Source organism: Orcinus orca, chromosome 9, assembly GCF_937001465.1.
Source record: "Orcinus orca chromosome 9, mOrcOrc1.1, whole genome shotgun sequence".
Taxonomy (NCBI): domain Eukaryota; kingdom Metazoa; phylum Chordata; class Mammalia; order Artiodactyla; family Delphinidae; genus Orcinus; species Orcinus orca.
In genome coordinates, this window is record NC_064567.1 from 24144160 (window position 1) to 24164254 (window position 20095).

Genomic DNA, 20095 nt, shown 5'->3' on the forward strand with positions numbered 1-20095 from the left:
GGAGTCTTAATTGTTGCTCTTTAGGGACACAAATGCACTGAGCCCCCAAACAGTGGGGTCGTGTCGCTCACCTGGGTCTTTGGTAAGGACACAGTGCGACGTCACCCCCGTCCCTCGCTGATCGTAGCGCTAGGGCAAGATCAGGCGCCCTCACCAAACCAGCATTACTTCCGTGTACTCGACTTTGCTTGCTCTGCTCTGGTGGAGAGTGACCGACTCGTGGCCCAGCGGGGCTCGCAACAGGCTGCTTCTCACCCTTCGACTGAAGTAGCTCCGCCCACCTCGCGCCCACGGGGGGCGGGGCCTGAGGCGTCGTGCTGTCGTCACTTCCAGTGGCCCCGGAAGCGCGGTTGTCTAACCGCTAGAGTTAGGAAGTCGGAATGGGGCTAAGCTCAGCTTGAAGCTTTGGCCGGGGGGCCGGCCGGTGCTGCTGTGGCCCGGGCGAGCTGGGAGCGCGGAGCGGCTTTTGGGACAGTGCGGGCGAGCCCTGGCAGTGTGCTCCTCTCGTGCCAGCGTCGCTCCGCCATAGGACCCGCCCCTGCCCTGCTGCCTGGGACCTGGCGGGCGCTTCTGTCAGGCTGCCCCGCTGCCCTGCATCCGGTCACGAATAGCTGTGAGGAGCGGGTGTGCGGCCTTAGGGACAACTCTCTCCCCGCCAGCATCTTCGTGACCCTCTCCCAGGCTGTCCGAACACTGACGTGGAACAACCCGTTCTGAACCCTCATGGAGAAGTTTGGGATGAATTTCGGGGGCGGCCCAAGCAAGAAGGACCTGCTGGAGACCATTGAGACCCAGAAGAAGCAGCTCCTCCAGTACCAGGCACGTCTCAAGGATGTAGTCCGCGCCTATAAAAGTCTGCTGAAAGAGAAAGAGGCGCTGGAGGCCAGCATTAAGGTGCTGTCGGTATCCCACGAGGCGGATGTGGGCCTTGCAGGTGTCCATCCTCAAGGCCTCACCTTTCCTGACTCTGTGGATGACCTATGCTCCACTCACAGCGAGGATAGCACTGGGACCGCCACCAGCTTAGAGACTGCGGCCAGTCTCACCAGCACCAAGGGTGAGTTTGGGGTAGAAGATGACAGACTGGCCCGTGGACCACCACCTCTAAAGTCCGAAGAGGCCAGTGGATCGGAGAGCGGCGTTAGCAGTAGTAGTGGGGATGGACCGTCTGGGAGTGGGGAGGTGGACAAACGACTGCACCAGCTGAAGACTCAGTTGGCGACTTTGACCAGCTCTTTGGCTACAGTCACCCAGGAGAAGTCCCGCATGGAAGCTTCTTACCTGGCTGACAAAAAGAAGATGAAACAGGACTTAGATAATGCCAGTAAAAAAGCAGAGGAGGAGAGGGGCCGGCTGGAGGGAGAATTGAAGGGGCTGCAGGAGCAGATAGCAGAAACCAAAGCCCGACTTATCACGCAGCAGCACGATCGGGCCCAAGAGCAGAGTGACCATGCCTTGATGCTGCGTGAGCTCCAGAAGCTGCTGCAGGAGGAGAGGACCCAGCGCCAGGACTTGGAGCTTCGATTGGAAGAGACCCGAGAAGCTCTGGCTGGGCGGGCCTATGCAGCTGGTCAGATGGAAGGGTTTGAACTGCAAACCAAGCAGCTGACCCGTGAGGTAGAGGAGCTGAAAGGTGAGCTGCAGGCTCTTCGAGATGAGAAGAATCGGCCTGACCCCCGGCTGCAGGAGCTTCAGGAAGAGGCCGCCTGCCTTAAAAGCCATTTCCAGGCTCAGCTGCAGCAGGAAATGAGGAAGGTAATTATCTTCATCTCCTTCAAACATTAGTCATTTAACCTGAAATGGGGAAATATTAGGGCTTTTTTTTCTCTTTTGATAGTTAGAACTAAGTGGCTGCACTGTCAATTTTATTTTTAAATTATTTATTTATTTATTTATTCTTTATTTTTGGTTGCATTGGGTCTTTGTTGCTGTGCGCGGGCTTTCTCTAGTTGCGGCCAGTGGGGGCTACTCTTCGTTGTGGTGCGCAGGCTTCTCATTGCGGTGGCTTCTCTTGTTGTGGAGCATGGGCTCTAGGTGCTCGGGCTTCAGTAGTTGTGGCTCACAGGCTTAGTTGCTCCGCGGCATGTGGGATCTTCCCGGACCAGGGCTCGAACCCGTGTCCCCTGCATTGGCAGGCAGGTTCTTAACCACTGTGCCACCAGGGAAGCCCTGCACTGTCGATTTTTGATGCTATTCAAAAAGTTTCATTTGTGAGTCCTGGGAAATCCTTTTCTGTGTGGTGTTGACAGTATCCACAGAGTGTGCTTCCAATAGGATGTGGAGTTTCTGAGTGTAGGCCGGGTTGGAGCCAGACAGCTCTGAGCATCTGGGCATTGGCATCTTCCTAGCTGTGCTCTGTGAAGCAGTGTAGTGGCGGCTGTGCAGTGAAAGGTGGAGTGTATGCTTGTAGGAATATGCCTATATATAGGTAACAGTGTATTCCTATAGGTAGTGTGGCTGAAGGGGGCAAAGGGAATTTTCTCAGAAGAAATAACCTGTTGTATTGCTTGCAGTCAACATTTGCCTTGTGTGGAAAGGTATGCTATTTTACAGCGCCACCTTTCAGTGTGGGGAGAGATCCAAGTCAATTTTGAACTTCCAGGAATATTGGAAGTGGAAAAGAATGTCATATGGTTAAGAGCACACTTCACATGTGAGGTTGGCGTATGAGAACAGAGCGCAGAAACGCTAAAGCCGAACAACAGCAGATCTACAGAGGTTCTTAATGTTGTTTGGTGTAATGTGTGTCTGGGAGCAGGTTACAGGAGCTTGGGTTAGCTCCCAAACGAACAGAAAAATTCCCAGTTCCCGTTTTTGCCAGGCCACCTCCGTCCCGTAACCCTGTTGCTCCCCTCTCTTGCTTTCTCAAAGTTTGCCATCGGGCCTTGTGGCTTTTCTGGATGCATCTCCACCTGTTCCCTTGTTTTCCAGACAGCCGTTGCCGAAGATCAGCTACGACAGCAATCGCAGTTGGAAGAGCAGAGGGTGGCGGCCCTGGAGAATCAAATATCTGAGGTGTCGGAACTGCTGGGCACCTATGAGAAAGCCAAGCAGAAGGACCAGCTGGCCATCCAGAAGCTGAAGGAGCGCATTCTTCAGCTGGACCTGGAGAACAAGACACTGGCACTAGCGGCCTCTAGCCGGTCCCCTCTGGACAGCCATGGAGAGGAGTCCAGTCTGGATGTCAATGTCCTGAAGGACAAGATGGAGAAGCTGAAGAGGCTGCTTCAGGTTGCGGCCAGGAAGAGCCAGGTGACCTTGGATGTGGAGAAGCTCTGCAACCTGGAGATAATGCCCAGCTCAGAGGCTGCTGACGGGGAGAAGGCCAGTGCACTCTACTACCAGCAGGAGCTGAAACAGCTGAAGGAGGAGTTTGAGAGGTACAAGATGCGGGCCCAGGTCGTCCTCAAGAGCAAGAACGTCAAAGACGGGAACCTGGGCAAGGAGCTGGAGGAAGCCCGGGAGCAGCTGGCGGAGCTGAAGGAGAAGTACATCTCGCTGCGGCTGTCCTGCGAGGAGCTCGACTGCCAGCACCAGCAGGAGGCTGAGGGCTGGAAGCAGGAGCTGGCCCGGCTGCAGCACATCCACCGGCAGGAACTGGAGCGGAGCCAGCTGGACTTCAGGGACCGCACGCTGAAACTGGAGGAGGAGCTGCACAAGCAGCGGGACCGGGCCCTGGCCGTGCTGGCCGAGAAGGACCTGGAGCTGGAGCAGCTGCGTTCTGTGGCCTTGTCCTCTGGGCTGCCGGGACGCAGAAGCCCTGTGGGCAGTGTGGGCCCCGGGGATCCAGCGGACACATCTGCTCCGGACAGCCTGACCCAAGCCCTGCAGCTAGCTGCGGCCAATGAGCCCACTTTCTTCCTTTACGCCGAGCAGTTGGCCCGCAAGGAGGTGGAGATCACGTCACTGAGGAAGCAGAAGCACAGGCTGGAGGGGGAGGTGCATCAGCTGCAGGATCGGCTGCTGGAGGAGGGGGAGCGGCATCGGGAGGAGGTGGGAGCCCTGCAGAGCCACATTGCAAAGAACATCAGGGACCAGAGTCGGGAGGGAGCCAACCTGGAGTACCTCAAGAACATCATCTACCGCTTCCTGACCTTGCCGGACACCGTGGGCCGCCAGCAGACGCTCACCGCCATCCTCACCATCTTGCACTTCAGTCCGGAGGAGAAACAAGTGATCATGCGGCTCCCAGCCGGTGGTAGTTGGTGGCCTTCTGGCAAGAGATGATGCCATTTTCACTAACTCCTCAATTTTCTGTGCCTCTTCTGTGAGAAGGGGCAGGCTCTGGTTTCTCCTGCCTCTTCTCTTACATTATCATTTATTTCTTCACTGTGTTGACATGGGAGGAATCCTCAGTGTGGGTTGGGATTTTCTGCCAAATGCCATTAATGCCATTTTATCCTTGGGCCCTAGAGGTACTAAAAGTGTTGGGACAGCATCTTCTGGTGGTGTGTGTGAGGGGAAGCGGGGGGAGAGGTTAGGACTCAGAGGTGCAAAAGTTGGGGAAGTGAGAGTCTTTTAAAATAAGGTGTTTTTGGTTTTAATATCATACTCCTAGTGCAGAGCTAGGAGTACATATGACTCCAAAGGGAGTTCAGTTAATTTCTAAACATGCACAAGGACCAGCTATTTACTCCATCTCATCGAAATCTTGAATCTGGTCAACTGCTGCCCCAATTCTCTGGGGACAGAAATTCAGGCTGGAGAGGGACCAGGAAGTTTGAAATAGTGACAGATTGTCCCCTACTCCAAACGGCCAAGGAATAGTGAACTTGCGAAGTTCATCTTGGAACTGGGAAGCTTGGAATACTTAGGGCTAGGTATGACCTAATCAATCTGGACAAAACACACCACTTGTGACCATCCTAGAGAGAACCCTGAGCACCAGTTGGATCTTAGGGGTTTCCTGAGTGACCTGCTTTTGGCCTGGATAGGGTTCTAGGCCTCTCACATTTGTCCCTGCCTTAACCTGTCTGCCCAGGGTTGGCCTGAGATTGTGAGTGAATGACTTTGCTAGCTTTCCCTCAATGTTGAACTTCCATTAAGAAAAAAATTCTACCTTCTTACAGAGAGGGGTCTGATCAGGAAGCTCTGATCCTGCCTGGATATAAGGAGTTAGCTCAGAGATTTACACCCTTCCCCCCCCCAAGCTGTTTCTGCCTTTGTAGGGGCAGGGAAGAGGAAGAAGATCTGCTGCAGAGGATTCCAGAAGGATGCTATGACCCTCACAGGAAAATGGTGGGAATTCAGCTGAGGCCGGGCTGGGGTACTTGCTGCTCCGTGGATAGCATTCTGGCTAAATCTCCACGTCCCTGCAGCCAGGGTGTTCATGCATTACTGTCACCAGAGCACTTTGCCCGCTCACTTAGGGAGGTCATAGAGTTTCAGTCCGAAAGCGTCATCTTCCCACACATGTTACTACTAAATGAGGAGCTCAGAAAAGTTGGGTTCAAACAGTATCACTTCCCTATTCTTTGCTTTCCCCCATCTGCTCTCGCTGGTTGTAAAGATCTTTGGATCCTAAAGACCAGTGCTTTGCCACTGACTGGGCTGATGTGTATCTTTCTGTTATTTCATCATAGTAGTCTGTTTTGTGAGGGTTTGGGGGTGCAGAGACTGTGATTAAATGTTCTGATTGGGAGGCTGGGTGACCTGGACTGTTTACAGTAAGCAGACTTAGCGGAACAGAAGTGATGTGTTCAAATGATAATAACAATAACCACGGAATCATTAAACCTGACCAACTTGACCTGTGTGCTTCCTTAATGGTATATATACACACACACACACACACACACACACACACACACACACACACACACACACACACATATAGAGAGAGAGAGACATAAATGGAGTGTGAATGTAAATGGGAAGTGAAAAGGATGTAAGAAATATTTCATCATATTAATCCATGAGCTTGAATCTAGGGAGGAATACCTCAATGCTTTAACTGCCTCAATTACAGCCCAAATTTCTTAGCCTGGAATTGTGTATGAGTGTTTGTGTATAGGCAACTACACTGGAAAAAGCCTTCTCATGGGTTTAGTGGGTGAGATTGAAACTTCCATCATTACTGCTTTAAACTCGATTTTATTTATTTATTTTTTGAAATTAATTTATTTTTGGCTGCGTTGGGTCTTCGTTGCTTTGCACGGGCTTTCTTTAGTTGCGGCGAGCGGGAGCTACTCTTTGTTGTGGTGCGCGGGCTTCTCATTGCGGTGGCTTCTCGTTGCGGAGTACGGGCTCTAGGCGCGTGGGCTTCAGTAGTTGTGACACACGGACTTAGTTGCTCTGTGGCATGTGGGATCTTCCTGGACCAGGGCTCGAACCCATGTGCCCTGCATTGGCAGGCAGGTTCTTAACCACTGTGCCACCAGGGAAGCCCTGCTTTAAACTTTAGAAGTAATCTGCTTATGAATGCTTTATTATACTTCAAACCAGGATTCATGGTATCCTGGAAAATTTCTCAGGATATCAAGCTAAACTAAATGATGATGATGATGATGATCATGGTGGTGGTGGTGGTGGTGGTGGTGGTGGTGGTGGTTATCATCTCTTAATTTTCTTACCTGATCCCCTTAAATGTAGGCTATACTATGATTGTTGTTATTCCTAGGTGGTTTTGGACAGAATAGAAAGATCCATAGTCACAGCTGCTTTCCTAGGACTAATAATTCTGTGCTTTTGACTTTTGAGGAGATATTAAACGAGCAAAGAAGCAAGACAGTTTCAGATTAATAATTTTAAGTATTGATATACATAAGGCTGCGCGAATGCGCCCAACTGAAAGGAAAAGACTTGGTCCCTTCCTACCCTTAAGGACACAAGTTCCTTGTCTTCCCTCCCCTTTCCCCCGGATAAGTTTTCCAGTTATTTGACTGGTATTCCTGTTCTAGATACTCTAAGAAAGGAAAGGGAGAGAGAGAGAGAAAGAATTTAGATGAGACACAAAGAAAAAAATTTATAGTTTATTACAAGATACTGAATATCTTGAATATAGTTCCCTGTGCTATAGAGCAGGCCCTTGTTGTTTATTTTATATATAGTAGTTTGTATCTGCTAATCCCAAACTGCTAATTTATCCCTCACCCCCTTCCCCTTTGGTAATCATAAGTTTGTTTTCTGTGTCTGTGAGTCTGTTTCAGTTTTGTAAATAAGTTCATTTGTATCATTTTTTAGATTTTACATATAAGTGATACCATATTTGTTTTTCTCTGACTTCACTTAGTATGATAATCTCTAGGTCCATGCATGTTGCTACAAATGGCATTATTTCATTCTTTTTTATGGCTGAGTAGTAGTCCATTCTATGTATGTATGTGTGTGTATATATATATATATATATATATATGTATGTATATACCACATCTTCTTTATCCATTCATCTGTCAGTGGACATTTAGGTTGTTTCCATGTCTTGGCTATCATAAATAGTGCTGCAGTGAACATTGGGGTACATGTATCTTTTCAAATTACAGTTTTCTGTAGATATATGCCCAGGCGTGGGATTGCTGGATCATATGGCAACTCTATTTTTAGTTTTTTGAGGAACCTCCATACTGTTCTTCATAGTGGCTACACCAATTTACATTCCCACCAACAGTGTATGAGGGTTCCCTTTTCTCCACACCCTCTCCAGCCTTTATTATTTGTAGACTTTTTGATGATGGCCATTCTGACTGGTGTGAGGTGATACCTCACTGTAGTTTTTGTTCGCATTTTTCTAAATAATTAGCAATGTTGAATATCTTTTCATGTACCTATTGGCCATCTGTATGTCTTTTTTGGAGAAATGTCTATTCAGGTCTTCTGACCATTTTTTGATTGGGTTGTTTGTTTTTTGTTATTGCGTTATATGAGCTGTCTGTATATTTTGGAAATTAAGCCGTTTGTTGCATCATTTGCAAATATTTTCTCCCAGTCCATAGGTTGTCTTTTTGTTTCTTATATGGTTTCCTTTGCTGTGAAAAAGCTTATAAGTTTGATTAGGACCCATTTGTTTATTTTTGTTTTTATTTCTGTTGTCTTGGGATACTGACCTAAGAAAACATTGCTGCGATTTATGCCAGAGAATGTTTTGCCTATGTTCTCTTCTAGGAGTTTTGTGGTGTCATGTCTTATATTTAAGTCTTTAAGCCACTTTTTACTTTTGTGTTTGGTGAGAGGGTATGTTCTAACTTCATTGATTTACATGTGGCTGTCCAGCTTTCCCAGCACCACTTGCTGAAGAGACTGTCTTTTCTCCATTGTATATTCTTGCCTCCTTTGTCAAAGATTAATTGACCGTAGGTGCGTGGGTTTCTGGGCTCTCTATCATGTTCCACTGATCCATATGTCTGTTTTTGTGCCAGTACCTCTCTGTTTTGATTACTGCAGCTTTATAGTATTGTCTGAAGTCTGGGAGGGTTATGCATCCAGCTTTGTTCTTTTTCCTCAGGATTGCTTTGGCAATTCTGGTGTTTTGTGGTTCCATATAAATTTTAGGATTATTTAGAACTGGGGTCATTTTAACTAAGTGAGAGGAGGATATCAGCTCTTACTATACTGTGTTCCAATAATAACCTCCAGTAAAGCTGGGGAAACAGCTTTGGGAATTGGAAATAGAACTGTAATGAATTGGTCACCTTACCCAACCTTCAACCACCTCTACTCTCTCCCCTCCACTCTCTTCCTCTGCCTCTCCCAGGCAGCCTGGCTTACTGGGATTGATGGTTTTTGGAGCAAGGAACTAGATTCAGATATTTTGGGCTAAAATCTCAGTCCAATCTCCTGACAACTGTATAACCTTGATTAATTACTTAATCTCTCTGAATTTAATTTTCTTATAATGGGAATAATGATAGCTATTTCAGGGTTATATTCTCAGGTTATAAAGAAATTAAGTACAGAAAGAACCAGCACAGTATCTGAAACAAAGTAGGTGCTAAACCACATTAGTTTTTTTTCCCAAGAATTGGCAGAATTGGAAGTTAGACTGAGCTTTTCTTGATATCTTAGCCACAAATATTTCCATAAACAAAAGGAAAAATGACTGTCTTTTATCAAGTGCTTGCTCTGAAGCTGACTGCGTTATTTTACTTAATCCTCACAGCAGTCTTGTGAAGCATATCTGTTTTGCAAATGAGGAAATGGAGGCTTGGCAGGATGAATTGCCCAAGGCCCAGAGCCAGGGATGGTAGAACCTGGATTCAAACCCATTTATCTGAACTGAGCGGCCCAGCTCTTTCTGCCGTCTATGCCACCAGAGGGCAAAGTGGAATCCTGAGGACGCGGTGCTTGCCCAGGAGTTCAGGCGGCTGTGTTTCTGGCCTGGGCTGGGGAGGAAGGAGTCCTTGTCCAGGTGGTCCTCTCTTCAGTGGCAACAAACTGCCTTATAATTTCTCTGAAGCCTCATTTCTTCGTAACAGCAGAAAAACAGCAGAGCTCTTTCACACTGAAAGTTCTGAAATGGACTCGTTGTTACCGCTCGGTTTTATGTGAGTTTGAGTAGTAACAGCCTGTTTTTTCCTGGGACCCGGATCTGTGAATAACCTAAATATCAAAGCTTCTGACAAACCCACAGGTCAGGGAACCCAGAAAAGTGAAGGTCACCTGCAAGCTAGTGACCCTCATGGGTAAACCCTGTCCATTGACTTCAGCAAGGAGACCATCTCTGGTTCAGTGTAAATTTGTCCATCCCTATGGGCTGCCGCTGAGGGACCACACTGTCTTTCTTATTTGAGAGAATGAATCTAAAGGCTGATACCACTTTACTTGAACATGAGTTTTTTAATGCAGATCACATGCAAATTTTTTATTAGCTGACACTGTGCTGTCCATACAGTCAAAATATTTTGGGGGTTAATATTTAGAGTAGGGTCCATTGTCTTTCCTTTAGTTCAACAGCTATCAGGTTTTAAAAATGAAGCCTCAGCCTGGGGAATTTCCTGCCCCTTTGGGTGGATATCTTTGCTCTGGCATCCTGTATAGTCCACTGGGATATCTGCCCAACTTGGAGCCTTAGCCAGCTGAAAGGAGCTTTGAAGGAGTCTGGAAGCCAAGCTTGTTTGTGTTGGTTTTGAACACTTACATTGTATCACCTGGTTGGATTACATTTCCCAAACCTGGGATCCTTAGGCACACTGTTTCCTCCACCTTCAAAATCCACCCCCCAACCCTATCCTAGCCACGTGCAGTATGGTCCTATCCTTTCAGACTCAGCTGAAACATCACTCCATCCATGCTGATTTTTCCGATACCCAGGGACGCTCAGGTACTTCCCTGAGGTCCTTTAGCACTTTGTTCATACAACCTTGGGCACAGTCATTTCTTGTACTTTCATTTTAAATTTACTTCTTGTCTCTTTGACTACTCTATAAACCTCTCATGGTCATGTCCCAGGCCTCATTCATCTTTGCACTCTCAGGACTTTTCATAATTTGGCACATACTAAATGTTCAATAAACAGCTGAATGAATGAACAAGAGACTGAAAATACCAATCTTGTACATTCAGAGTGAGAGATTTAATTTTTTGCTAGTGTTGCTTTCTCCCACGGTGCTGTTTACCTGCTAGTTGTCTCTTCGGCCATTTTAGTGGCTGTGCTGTTTCTCTCGGTCTCTGGGAATATGACTAGAATTGAGTTTAGGTAAATTAGCTTCCTTTGGTTGTTAGAGGATTTGGGGAGTTCTCTTCAGAGCTATGAGGAAGATGGCTGAGAAAAGGAGGATATAGGATGTGGCGAGTGCTCTGAGGCTCAGGTGCTGAGCCAAACTTTGGGCCTGAGGTCTTGCTCCTGATGAGGACCCCTGCAGGAAGCTTCTGGCAGCGTGTCCCTGTATTTAAGAGACCCCTGTACTTGAGGGGTATGTAGAACAGGCATCGCCATTCCCTTATCTCTCAAGGGGATTAGGGACTTCCTTTTCTTCTATCGTCATATCCTTTTATGGTTGTGGCAAAGTTCTTGTAAATGAAACTTTCTCTGCTGCCTAGGTTTAGTCAGGAACAAAAAAAGTTGATTTCTTTCTGTGAGTTGACACTTGGTCCTTCAGACCGGCACCTAACTTCTGGAGAGGGAGTAACCAAGATAATGCTTGTCTGGAAGGAGGTAAGAGTCGAGAGTGGCACTATCTTTCTTTCTCTTTAGCATCTTCCCAGGGAGCTTTCCGGGAGCCTCTTCAGCACCTTGGTCAGCACTTGTGCATGGCTCATGGTCAGTGAGTCAGCCAGCCCCATGGGTACAGAAGGAAACAGAATTTTCGACAATTTGTGAACCATGATTTGGAGACACCTGGGGCCAAAATCGTTCACATTAGCAATCCCTGGTCATTCAGCCATCAGATGATTCAGGCCGTATCTGGATGCTGTACAAACCACAGAGGTGACTCTTGGGATCTTTCCCAAGTTATGGTGGCAGACTTGGCCAAGAAGCTGGATCAGAGGCTGATCCAGCACCTAGCATGGGTTCACTAACCACCTCTGTCTCCTCTCTCCATTTCAGACCTGTTGCTCCTCCAATAAAAATGATTCCTGCCTTGAAGTTGCTTAGAGTCTGTTGGGGTTCATATAGCATGTTTATCCAAACTGCAATAGCAGGAGGACTCTGTACACCAAGAGTGGGTTGGTCAATGGATGATGATGGTGAAGAGTCAGGGAGTGATCCAGAGTGATGAGGGAAGGCTTCAGGATATGAGCCTGGCCATGAGTGATGATCTGCCCTTCTTTGGTGGCTTAGGTGGGGAAGTGCATCCCACACAGGATGAAAGCATGGACCAAAGGCCTGGACTGTGCAAGTCCATCAGAGCATTTATGGAATCACAGAATGTTCATTCCGTAAGGGATATTGGAGCTTGCTTGGTATGCTGCTCCCTTAAGAGAAGAGGAAACCAAGACCCACACAGGACAAATTGGCTCTATCACAGGTTGTGGCTTAAGAGTGAAGTAGAGGCTCTCGTCCAGAGTAGTGGCTGATGGGTAGCGGCTGGGTGGCAGGCAGAGTGGGGCATCGGGTGCACGGTGGGTTCATGCAGTGTGGGTCTGGGTGAGCACAGCAGCGGCCGACGCTGAGGACAGGGGGCAGTGAGAACTGCAGGCAGCAGCTCTACTGGTGTCTGAGGCTGAGTCTTCCCTCTCTTCTCCGGCTCCTGCTCTGGGCCTCTTAAAGAGATGCAAGAAGGGAAAAGGGAGAGATCCAGGAGGATGATGCTATTGGTTCAGCTGACTAAGGGTAACTTACCCAGTAACTCCCACCCATGGGTGCTAGTGTTTATGGACCTAAATTTTAACCCACTTGTAGGTGAAGTCTGCAACGTGGAGGTTATATCACTGTTTATTCATCAGTTCAGCACACACATAGTGAACTTTTACTCTATCCCAGGCACTTTGCTGGGCATTCAAAATATACTCAATGTTCAGCACAGGATATAGGTTCAGAGTTGAATGATTATAATTCGGTGTGGCAAGTGCTGTAATGGAGGGGTAGAAGGGGAAGACAGGACATTGAACTCAGTCTGCAAAGAATCAAAGAACTAAAGTGAAGGTGACACTTCAATTGAGCTTTGCAAGACTAAGACAACTGGCATTATCCACATGGACAGACAGTGGTGGTGAGAGTGGGCATGGGGGCATGTGGTAGATATAGGAGATTAGCTCATTCAGTGTCCTTCTAATCCCCTTTTGATTCAATCTTCCTGAACTGCAGAGATGAAAAAGCTAAAAACGATGTTTGTCAGTTTCTTTTGCAACTAGGATTCCAGAGGTACTTGAGGCTCCATTTGAGGTTGGAGCTAGGAACGGACTGAGTGGGTGGCATGCAAAGTTTCTGTTTTTCTGGCCTGGCTGTAACAGAAACGTGACTCCAGAGCCAGCAGCTGCTGTGTCTTCCTGTTGCCCAGATCCTGGCAAAGGGGGTTTGATTTCCAGCTTCCAACCTGAGCAGCTGGGAAGGACATGGTGCTCAGCTTAGAGAAGAAAGAAGATGACTTCAGGGAGAAGAGTAGAAGAAAATATCAATGTTAATGTAAATATAGCCATGCAAATAAAAACTTCTAAGTCAGAGGTTATTCAGAAAAGGAAAACACTTCTGTATTCACGGGTTATCATAGTAGGTGCATAATTTAAGAATTAAAATGCAGAGCTCTCAAACTTTCCATTATCCAAGTCATCTCAAATTATGTTAACTGCTCCCACTAGTTAGTTAGAGGCCCCCTCGACTGTCATAGAGTTTGGGACCTCAGGAGCACAGTGTGGAGTAGAGATGAAGATTTGGGAGTCTGCGGCGTGACACAGGCACTAGTGTGCGTGCGATTACTCGGGGGATGTGTAGACTTTGGAGAGAAGTGGACCAGGGGTGGCACCCACCCCCTTTAAAAAGATCTTTTTCGAAATAACCTCATATTTACTGAAAAGTTTCTGGAACAGTACAGAGAACAATCATACCCTTTACCCAGACTTGTCTATTGTTCACCTTGTGTTCCACTAGCTTTATCCATTGCTCTCTCTATGTATGCATCTATATTTTTTCTGGACCATCTGAGGGTAAATTGCATGCATCATGGCCCTTTACCTTTTACCAGTGACTATTTCCTAAGATGTTCTCTTACATAACTACAATATAATAACAACCTTCAGTAAATTTTAACGTCCATACAATTCTATAATCAAATCCATCATCAGCATTCCAATTTGTCAACTAATGCAATAATATCCTTTATAGGATTTCCCCCACTCTAGTATAGGATCCTCTCTAGGATCACATATTGCCTTTAGTTGTCATGTCTCTAATGTCCTTTAATTTGGAATAGTTCCTTACCTTTTACTGTCCTGTATGACAGTGACATTTTAAGAGAATACAGCCCTCCCCCACTTTTTAAAATAGAAGAGTCCTCATTTTGAGTTTGACGTTTCTTCACAATTAGACTAAGGTTATACATTCCCTGCCAGAATATCGGATCAGTGATGTGATTGTTGAATGAAAGAAAATTGTACAACGTAAGAGCTCTGAGTTTAAATTTTATTCAGGGTCTTACTGAGGACTGTAGCCTGGGAGACAGTCTCACAGTAGCTCTGAGGTGACTTCTCTAAAGGGGTAGGGGAGGAGCCAGTATATTTATGATTTTTGGCTAGAGAGTACATGCAATCAAGCGTACACCTTGGTAAAAGGTTACTGCTAGTCACAGGGAAAAGATACATCAGTTAATGATTTTAATGCTTTACCATGCATGGGAAGATCCAAGAATCTGGCTTCATTAAGGTTCTTCCTGAGATAAACATCTATCTAAGGGGCCTATTTTCCCGAAGCACAGAGCACCTCATCCTGTTTTTCATCCTGAATTCCTCCCAGGGTACACTGTTGGTCAGCGACTGCAGTGGCTAATGACTTAATCCTTGTACAACTGGATGGTGAGCAACATTCTTTGTTTTACATGCTTTTCTCAGGGTATCACTCCCAGAGGCAAGTTATCATTTGCTCCTCATTGGTGATGTTAATTTTGATACTCAGACAAGGTGTCTGATTTCTTAACTGTATAGTTAATATTTTATTTTGCTACTAATAAACAATCTATGGGGAGATACTCTAAGTCCATGCAGATATCCTGCTTCTTTTCAAAATTTTCCCCCTAAAGTTAACATCAACTGATGATAATCCAATCTTTGCTATGATGGTTGAAAAATAATGATTTTTCAACTCCAGCACTGCTGCCGCATTTATCTTTTGGTCCTTGGCATTTTCTAAGCAAGAGCCCTGCCTTCTCCATCACTTATTTAACATTTATTTATCTATTTATTATTAGACTGATGGATTCCTATTTTTCAATGGTTTATTATTTACTATTTTACTTAATTGTTTTGGCTCAAATTTCCCCAGATTGGTAAGAGCCCTTCAAACTCCCATGTTCTTGTGACATGCTCCCATCATTTTTTGGAGTACTTCCTTACTTTCTGGCTGGAAAACATGTTTTTGGCTCATCTTATGGTTTCTGTGCCCTAGTCCTGGAATCAACTATTTCTCTGGGGATGCCTGGTTCTTTTTTGTGGAGGCTGGTATTAGAAACCAATATCTGGGAGCTATGCGAGCTCATTGCTACTGGGGTGTCTTTGCTTCTAGGTCCTTACAGCAGACAGACTTAGAAAATATTATGTATTATATATACATGTATACATACATGTGTGCACATGTAGCTATTCATGCATAAATACACACTTTAAAAATTCCAAATTTGGGGACTGCCCTGGTGGCGCAGTGGATAACTCTGCGCTCCCAATGCAGGGGGCCCAGGTTCAATCCCTGGTCAGGGAACTAGATCCCACATGCATGCTGCAACTAAGAGTTTGCATGCCGCAACTCAGGAGCCCGCCTGCCGCAACTAAGACCCAATGCAACCAAATAAATAAATATTTAAAAAAGATAACTCAAAATGGATCATAGACCGAAAATGTAAAAACACAAAAACTGCAAAAAAAAAAAAAAATTGCAAGTTTGCACCAATATCTCTATTCCAATCCCTTTCCACTCAGTTTTTCTCTACCATCTCCTATCCCATATATATTTCTTCTACAGCAAGAACACAAGGATGGAGCCCTTTAGTATTTCATTAATGTTAAATGTTTCTTTAACATTTAAAAGGTAGGCAGAATAAAAGAGCACACAGAGACAGATGAGGAACAACCAGAAAAGAAGTGGAAAACTAGCAGAGAAGGTGTCAAAGAATTCAAAGGAGAAATAAGTTTTATCATGGAGAGAGTGTTCGGCCCTGTCGAATTTAAATCACTTTTCAACAAGATTTTTAAAAGCTTTTAAACATCCATGCATATCCCGGCTATGTAACTCAGCAGCTGTTTTCGTTTTGATGCTCCCTTCCAATATCTGTCCATAGGAATTCTATCCTTTATTGAAATTATAACATGATGCATTATAATTTTGTGTTTGCTTTTTGCTTGAGATAATCTTACAGCATCTGTTCATTCTCCATGTGTCCTCCCACCCTTCATTCTGACCTGTTTTAATGGCTGTACTGATTAAAGTGGAAAGAGGCCTCCTTTCTTCCATCTTCTGTGGCTTCCAGAACCACTCCTTTGCCCCTTCATCTGCTCACTCTCCCACCACTCTGCTGGAAAGACAGTGACAACACTTATGTAACGTTTGCTAAGATGAAAACATATGGAGTTGCTGATATCCAACCTATAACAACAGCAATTTCATATGGTCTAATATATGCCAGGTACTATATTTACATGTATCAAAAGACCTGATTTAAGAGTGTCTCTGTGCTATTAATTTAATTAATCATACCTTATGAGGTATTATTATCATCATCCTTGTTACATCTGAGGAAATTGAGGCAAAGAAAGGTTAAATAACTTGCCCATAGCTAGCAAGCAGCAGGTGCAGGATTTGGGCCCAGGAAGTCTGGCTTTGGAGCCTAGGTTCTTAATCATTACACTATGATGCCCCTCTAGAATGGCATCAGTAAACTGAAAATAACCAAATCCAAGCTTATGAAGGGAGCTGGAGCCAGTCTCCTTGTTAACTGAGTGCGGGTGCCCTGTGTTTCCCCCTTTTTAGGGTTTGTTATTTAATGTATGTGTGCATTTCCCAATAAGTGGCAGGGCCAGAGGCTAGGGAGTGGGCCTGCTCTTCACTACTTCATCCCAAGTGTCTTGTGCAGTATGCAGAGTAGATGTGCCCTTAATACTTACTGAAGGAAAAAAGGAAGGAAGGAAGGGAGGGAGGGTGGAAGGTGGAAGTGGGGGCATAGATTGGAGACTGGGAAGGCTGGTGAGATGAACTGTAGAATATGTCTGACTTGTGTAGAGATTTGGGCTTTCAGGGGCCACAAACAGGGTAGAATTTTCTACTTCTGGCATCCAGAGTAGGACGGGCCAGAGGGATGAGTTCAAGCCAGAGATTCATAGTGTCAGTCAATGGTGAACCCCTGGCCAGCACGGCTGCTGCCAGGCTTCAGAGGATGGTGGAGGCTGGGTGGGAGGGGAGAGCCAGTGAGGAGTGAACCGTTGAAGGAGGAGCCTACAGTCCGAGAGTCCCTTTATGCTCTGGGAACCATAAGTCGTACAACATAAGGTCTGAAATACCTAGACCTGCCTGCCTACCAGGCTTCACGTCATTGTAAGCCCAAGGTAGAAACTTTCAATTAATGTCTTTGAACTCTTTCCCTAAGTGCTAGATATGGTGGAAGAATGGCTGCAAACATACAGATGTCCTTAGGAAAGTGGGCTTTTGGTTTCTAGCACCCAGGACCCTAGTCCTTTGAAAGAGTAAGATATTAAAGGCCAAGGACCACCCTGGAAGAGATGAAAACAAAATGCTGATTCTGTCCTTACCTCTCTCTGGGACCTTCTTCGTGACTCATTGTTTTTAATCTGTCAAAAAGGGAAGCAATGCATTTGCATAGCTTCTCAAAGTTATTGTGAGGACTTTTTGTTTGTTTACTGATCAAATCAGACAATGTATTGAAAGTTCTTAGAAAAGTGTAAAGTACTGTAAAATGTAATTATTATTAATGTCTGACATCACATATACTAGACAACATAATACAATGATAAATAACTCTGTGTGGGTCAACTATTACCTAACTCCTACTTTGGCTCCCACATCCCACTGTCTTCCTAAGAAGTAGATTCCTACTTTTTAAAAAAATTTTAATTTTTGGCTGCGTTGGGTCTTCATTGCTGCGTGCAGGCTTTTCTCTAGTTGTGGCGAGCAGGGGCTTCTCTTTTTGCGGAGCATGGGCTCTAGGTGCGCGGGCTTCAGTAACTGTGGTATGTAGGCTCCGTAGTTGTGGCTCGCGGGCTCTGTAGTTGTGGCTTGTGGGCTCAGTAGTTGTGGCACACGGGCTTAGTTGCTCCACGGCATGTGGGATCTTCTTGGACCAGGGCTCGAACCCGTGTCCCCTGCATTGGCAGGTGGATTCTTAACCACTGCGCCACCAGGGAAGTCCCAAGATTCCTACTTTTAAAAAGATGAGGTGGGGAAAAATAGTATTAGGATATGTATTGACTTTCTATTGCTACCAGAACAAATTACCCCAAACTTGGTGACTTTAAAACAACACAAATTAATCATCCTACAGTTCTGGAGGTCAGAAGTCTGAAAGGGGGTCTCACTGGGCTAAAATCCAAGGTGTTCCATTCTGGAGGCTCAACAGGAGAACCTGTTTCCTTGCCTTTTTTCCTTTTCTAGAGGCTGCCTGCGTTGCTTTTCTCACGGTCCCCTTCCTCCATCCACAAAGCCAGCAATGTCAGATCTCTCTGCGCCTTCTCTATTGTCACATCTCCCTCTGACTCTCTTCTGCCTCTCTCTTCCACTCTTAAGGACCCTTGTGATTAGGGTTAGGCCCACCTGGATAATCCAGGATAATCTCCCTATCTTAAATTCAGTCAATTAGCAACTTTAATTCCCCTTTGCCATGTAACCTAACAGGTTCCGGAGATTAGGACATGAAAATCTGCGGGGGCGGGGGGGGGGGCGGGATATTATTCTTCCTACCACATTATATACTTTGTAAGTATTTCATCTGGAAAGAACTTTGGCAAAAGTGAAAATGGAAAATCAAAATTCTTCCTAACTTGTTGATAATAAGGGCTTCCAGTATTACTGGATAATTCCTAGCAAGATTCTTTTTCATGGGAAACTAGCAACACCTAGTGTCTCTCCAAATAAATTTCAGCAGAAAACTTACAGTGTCCTGTAATTAAAAACGTAGACTAGAAGGTACAGCTCAGTGACTGATGGTGGAAAAAGGAAATTCTCACCATTCATAGAAGGAGAAGACTGATTCTGTCTTCTGTATGTTCTTTAGACAGTGTGAACCCCTACACCCATGTGTACATCCAGAAGTATTTAAATCAATTCTGTTTTGGGCCTGGCACCATGCTGGACTCTGTGATAGATGCAGAAAGATAAGAACATGACCCTCATCCTCAGATTGCACCCAGTCTTATTGGCAGTCAAGACACACCCTGGCAATTAAAGCATATGTACCCATTTACAAAACACTGAAGACTTAATGGCCAAGGGTACCAGTTATAATTAGGCTCAGTTGTACATACATCAAAACCCCAAAGAACACTGGCTTAAACAACAGAGAGGTTTATTTCTCATTCTTGTGAAAGAATTGGTATAGCCCTGGTTTGGCAGTTCCTCAAAAAGTTAAACAGAGTTACTATATGACCCAGTAATTTTACTCCTAGGTATATACCCAAGAGAATTGAAAACATACTTCTATAGAAAAACTTGTACACTAATGTTCATAGTAGCATTATTCATAAGAGCCAGAAAGTGGAAACAACCCAAATGTTCATCAACTGATAAATGGATAAACAAAATGTGGCATAGCCATACAACAGAATATCACTCAACCATAAAAAGGAATGAAGTACTGATACATTCTACAACATGGAAGAACCTGAAAAACATTATGTTAAGTAAAGAAGCCAGACACAAAAGGCCACATATTGTATGATTCTATTTATATGAAATATCCAGAACAGGCAATTCCATAGAGACAGAAAGCAGATTAGCGGTTGCCAGGGTCTGGGAAGTGGGGAGGGAAGGATGGGGAGTGACTGCTAATGGTACAGGATTTATTTGGGGAGTGATGAAAATGTTCTGGAATTAGTGGTGATAGTTGAACAACTTTGTGAATATACTAAAACCCCTAAAAACCATTGAATTGTACACTTTAACTGTGAATTATATCTCAATAAAGTTACTAAAAAAATACTAGGAAGGTCAAGGAGGCAAAAATGGGTGATGACTAATTAGAGGCCATGAAGAAGAGATGGGAAAAGTACTTTCCATTAGTTTTTTGCCCCCTTCCCCCCTGTTCCTTCTCCAGGCCTCAGAGAGGTTTACCCTTTTCTTTCCCATATATTAGGTCACCTCTTCCCCCACCACCACTGCAGTCAGCAAGCTGTTTACCGTGTGAGGCTGACCTGGCCCCAGACAAGGAGAGAGATGGCAGTTCTGTTCCCTACAGAGATAAAATGGTGAATAAGCTGATGGAAATAGAGCACGGAATAGAACTCACGCCCCATCCCTCCTGAGGGTGTCCGCCCATGACAGGCACCTCTGATTCTGGGGAACAAATATCCT

At 45.4% G+C, this 20095-nt stretch overlaps 1 protein-coding gene across 1 annotated transcript; it reads left to right on the forward strand.

Annotated features, from left to right (window-relative positions):
* The first annotated feature begins 325 nt into the window (after nucleotides 1-325).
* On the forward strand, nucleotides 326-5749 carry GCC1 (GRIP and coiled-coil domain containing 1). The gene is made up of 2 exons (XM_004265479.4): nucleotides 326-1755; nucleotides 2932-5749. The coding sequence occupies exons 1-2, from the start codon at nucleotides 724-726 to the stop codon at nucleotides 4225-4227; spliced, it is 2328 nt and encodes a 775-aa protein (XP_004265527.1). The 5' UTR covers nucleotides 326-723; the 3' UTR covers nucleotides 4228-5749.
* The last annotated feature ends 14346 nt before the right edge of the window (nucleotides 5750-20095 follow it).

Coding starts and splice junctions, on each gene's coding strand:
- GCC1 (XM_004265479.4), top strand. CDS start 724: ATGGAGAAGTTTGGGATGAATTTCGGGGGCGGCCCAAGCAAGAAGGAC. Junction 1,756..2,931: donor TGCAGCAGGAAATGAGGAAG/GTAATTATCTTC, acceptor CTTGTTTTCCAG/ACAGCCGTTGCCGAAGATCA.